Source organism: Bombina bombina, chromosome 3, assembly GCF_027579735.1.
Source record: "Bombina bombina isolate aBomBom1 chromosome 3, aBomBom1.pri, whole genome shotgun sequence".
NCBI classification, from domain to species: Eukaryota; Metazoa; Chordata; class Amphibia; order Anura; family Bombinatoridae; genus Bombina; species Bombina bombina.
Genome location: NC_069501.1, coordinates 1,247,590,076 through 1,247,594,956, shown reverse-complemented (window position 1 = coordinate 1,247,594,956; position 4,881 = coordinate 1,247,590,076). Strand labels below are relative to the sequence as shown.

General features: G+C 31.6%; 1 protein-coding gene across 1 annotated transcript; it reads left to right on the top strand.

The window, feature by feature from the left end:
• The first annotated feature begins 223 nt into the window (after positions 1-223).
• On the top strand, positions 224-1,207 carry LOC128652701 (olfactory receptor 56A4-like). The gene has a single exon (XM_053705633.1). The coding sequence runs from the start codon at positions 230-232 to the stop codon at positions 1,205-1,207; it is 978 nt and encodes a 325-aa protein (XP_053561608.1). The 5' UTR covers positions 224-229.
• The last annotated feature ends 3,674 nt before the right edge of the window (positions 1,208-4,881 follow it).

Below are 4,881 nucleotides of genomic sequence, written 5' to 3'. Positions count from 1 at the left end.
AGCTTACTTCTAGTGGAGTTAGCGTACGAGAATACAAGTGTATTTTTCACTTATTTAAATTGGAGGATTTACCTTCTTTTTTAATGTAGGTCTTTGCTTCTATAATTGCATTTTATGTATTAGAAAAAAAACCTCAGAATTTTAAAGAATACATTAAAACTATTTAGACCTCATCATTTATTTTTTTATTTTTCAGAAACGTTTATTTGAAGATTTTCTTCATTCGTCGATGGCCAACAAGTCTCATGTGACTGAATTCATCCTCCTTGGCTTTCCTGGGCTCCCTCAAAAGTTTGATGTGCCTATATCTCTAGCTTTATTTCTCAGCTATCTCATATCTTTGTTTTCAAACACTGCTGTGTTAACTCTGATCATTTTCAAAAAGCAGTTACACCAGCCAATGTATATCATCATTGCCAACCTTGCACTATCGGATATATTGTTTGACACTGCAACTTTACCAAAAATTATTGCTAAATATTGGTTTGGTGCCGCTTCAGTATCCTTCGCTGGATGCGTCATCCAGTTGTTTTGTGTTCACTACCTTGGTAGCTTTGATTCGTGTATTATTATGGTAATGGCAATTGATCGCTATGTTGCCATCTGTAATCCTCTCCGATATTCCTCGATAATAACTAATAAACGTACAGTTCTTCTGTGCGGCTTTTTCTGGTTACTAACATCTATTGTTGCCTCGGTAATAGCTGGCTTGGATTCTAGTCTTTATTACTGTGATGGAAATCAAATCAAAAGCTGTTTCTGCACCAACATGACGTTAATCGCCTTATCGTGTTCAGATATCACATTTGTGAAACGATTTGTGTTTGGACTTGCCATGATTGTTCTTTTGTTACCTTTGTGTTTTATCATATTCTCATACATGATTATAATCAAAGTAATACATTCAAGGACTGAATCCGAAAGATGGAAAAAAGCTTTTTACACTTGTTCTACGCATTTGTTTGTTATAGGTTTATATTTTATTCCAAGATTATTCGTATATATCTCAAATCAGGTCAATTTAATTCTTAATGGAGATGTGAATGTTTTGTTACTCTGTGTATATTCATTTGTGCCACACATGGCTAATCCCATTATTTATTGTCTTGGAACAAAAGAAATCCGAAGGATTCTTCGAAAACTTGTCAAAAAGAAATTCATTAAGAAATTTGAACTCAAGCCTACTATAAATGTTATTTCAAATTAAAACATATTTAAATTTCTTTCCTACATATATAAATAAAGTATTTTTAATAAAACTAATTTGTGTTTCAATTCACTTGCCTAGAATCTACCATATAAACAATAAGAGCTCTCGGTTACATAAAAGTTCACAATGGGGAGCTAGGACCGCCATTTGAGATGGCTGCTCCTCTGTAGTGCTCCTGAGAGTGGTAAATGGCAAGCAAAATATTTAATATTTACAGTGACATTAGGATCTTTTAAGATATGTATTCTGTTATCTGAAAACACCAGACATATTGTGGTCTTATATATAGAGTTATAATATGCTGTTTCATCTGTGAAAGAGACTGAACACAATGCGATAATACATTAGCAACTGTAATTTTCTAACTGTCAAACAAGAATTGCAACTTCTTACAGGATATGACTAGGATTTTTTTAAGCAGCTACGATATCCCAATTGGTTATAACTGTGTTGAGCTGCTATTTTACAATTTTTACAATTTTGATATAACATCTATTGATATCTGAGACTCATAATTAATATAGACGACAATACAACTGATTAAATGTGAAGTTGAGTACTGAGAGGAGAAACAAGATTATAACGGAGCTTGATACTGCTTATTGTGCTGAGGTAATTTCTACAGTCAAACGTAAATGATTTGCTGTCAAACCCTGTTTATACAAAACATATTATTAATGTATGTGACAGGTAGGGTTGCCACCCGTCCCTTAAAATACAGAACACTTATAAGTTACACATGCTGCAGGAGGAATATGAATAGTGCTGTCCAGAAACACAATACATGTTCCTCCCTGCACACCCTGCAACATGTGTAACTCATAAGTGTCCAGGAAAACATGGCTGAGGTGGCAACCCTAATGACAGGTCTAATAATTAAAGTGGATTATAGTTCAACTAACTAAATGTGAAGTTGGGAGCTGTGAGGAGAAACAAAGTTATAACGGAACTGAAATCTGCTTATTGCGCTGAGGTGATTTCTACAGCCAAACGTCAACGATCAGCTGTTAAGCCCTGTTTGTACCTAGGATATTGTGAACGTTTATGTCGGATCTGAATAGCTAATATGGATGACAGTTCAACTGACTAAATGTGAAGTTGGAAGCTGTGAAGGGAAATAAAGCTGTAACGGAGCTTAATTCTGCTAAATGTGCTGAGGTGATTTTTATAGCTAAACGTTGTTGACCTGCTGTTGTATCCTGTTTACACCGGATATGTTATGATCATATATGTAAGATAATAGTTTATTATTTTAAAAGAGAAATATTGAAGATTGAATGAAACTTAGTTAACAAATATTACAAACATAAATGCCTAATTGAATGATATACAGTATTGTTCAGCGATTTGTACTTAAGCCTGAGGGTTATGATGATCTATACAGTTATAACGAAGAGCTAACATGCAAATTATTACAACGATCTGAACTTTTAGCTGTGATTTATAATAAATTACAGAATTATATTGGAGTCAAATGCTTCTTAATATACTGGAGCAATTTCTATCATATGTCATTGATATTCAACTGTTAATTTCTTTTGCGGTCCCACATCTTTTTACAAGACAAGATTGAAAACTTTTATACAGCTTTGAATATATAAAAGGAGGAATTTATTCGACATCTCTTACTTTATTGTTGATCTTACTTGCTCTAAAATTACAAATTTTGACATCTGTCATTTGTATTCAACTGTTTTCAAACTTGCAAATTTCAATGATAGTTTTTTTTTTTAAATTCAAAGCCATATAACTGTCATTTTTGTTTATTCAACTGACTGGACTTAAGTTTGGGATCTGTGAAAATTATAAGATTGTATCAAAGTTAATAAATACACTGTTAATTTTGTTGAAGTGATTTCTGTCACCTGAAATAGTTTATCAACTGTTGAGACCTGTTTACTTCAAACATTGTATAAACTTCATTATTGAATAGTTGTTTATTATTTATTACTTCAGGGAAAAAGTTTAAACTCTTTGTGAAACTAAGTTGATAGCTGTCACTGTTTTACTAACATATATGTTAATACAATATTTTATATTTGTGTTTGAAATTAGTAATTAAATACAAATTTATTATAGAACCAAATACTTTTCAATATCCTGAGGTAATTGCTATCATCTGCCATTAACAATCAGCTGTTAATTCTTACTACTGAATCAAAATAGATCTGAGAACTTTATATAGCTACGATTTGTCAATAAGTCATAATTGTACTGAGCGATTAACTATTAAATCCTGTCTCAGAGCTGCAACTTTTTATTAGAATAAAAACTGTTTGTGGATACGACTTAACAGTTAATTATATTGCAATAAATATATACAAGGGATATATTGTGAACAAACAATATTTCTCACAGATTAAATATGTCAGTCAGAAAAGCCAATAAACAAGATAAAATTGTTAAACCTAGAACAAATACTACAAATAATACAAATTCTTTCCTAAAAAACATAAATAAACAAAAAAAATATGGAACATACTACAGATTCAAGTTCGTCAATCCATATTGATAATGTGAAGCTTGTCATTGCATCTCAAATAAATTATTCCGAAGTAGATGAAGGAGGTCCTGTTACCTTAAAGGCTATGGAATCACTTATTAACCAAATGAAATCCTGCATTAAGGAAGAATGTGCAAGTCTCAAAAAAGAATTAAATGACTTAAATGGAAGAGTTGAGACTCTTTAAACTGACAGAGAAGAAATAACATCTGATATACGAATGTTGTCTAATAAAATGTGAAATCAGCAAATTTATATACAAGATTTGGAAACAAAACTGGATGATATACAAAACAGAACAAGACGTAATAACCTAAGACTGAAAGGTATACCAGAATCTATTTTAATTTCTCATTTACGAAATTATTTAGATGGCCTTTTTAGATCATTACTTGGAGAAGATCATCCCAAGAATTCACCTATCCAGATGGAACGAGCACATCGCTCTCTAAAACCTAAACCTCAAGATAGAGATCCTCCTAGGGATGTTGTGATTTGTTTTACAAGTTTCCAAGAAAAGGAATTAATATCTCAAAAAGCTCGTCAACAACACAACTTTCAATATCAAGGTGTAAATATCAAATTCTTTGCAGATTTATCAGTAAGAACACTTCAAAAGAGAAGAGAATTCAATGTTTTAACTCTTCACCTACGTAATTTGAATATTCCTTATAAATGGGGATTCCCAGTTCATTTACAAGTAATTAAAAATAGAAGAAAATATGATTGCACTAAACCAGAAGATACTATCACTTTCTGTAGAAGACTGGATATTCCTACACCTAACAGGACACAAGAAATTACTTCAATTCATCCAGAGTCAAAAAATACATCTCTTCAATCTACATCTACTAAAACATGGAGTGATGCTATCAAAAGTCCACCCAATAAAAAACATAAACATCGAGATATGCTTCAAGCAAATTCATCAAACTGAAATATATAGATATATTCTTGGTTTTGATACCATTTATGGAACTTTAAAGTTGTTATTAATCTGAAATATATTTGAAACTGTTTTTTCTTGTATGTTTTGTATTCAGATGTTTAGATTCTCTTACAGTTTGAAAATTCTTTAAGATCCCATGGAACTGCTTCATTTGAAGTTATTGTATGCAGCTCTTTATTTAGTCCTCAGACACTGTTATTTGAATGAATTGGTAAGTTA

What these genes read in the sequence shown, in the direction of transcription:
- LOC128652701 (XM_053705633.1), top strand. Translation starts at nt 230, where the DNA reads ATGGCCAACAAGTCTCATGTGACTGAATTCATCCTCCTTGGCTTTCCT.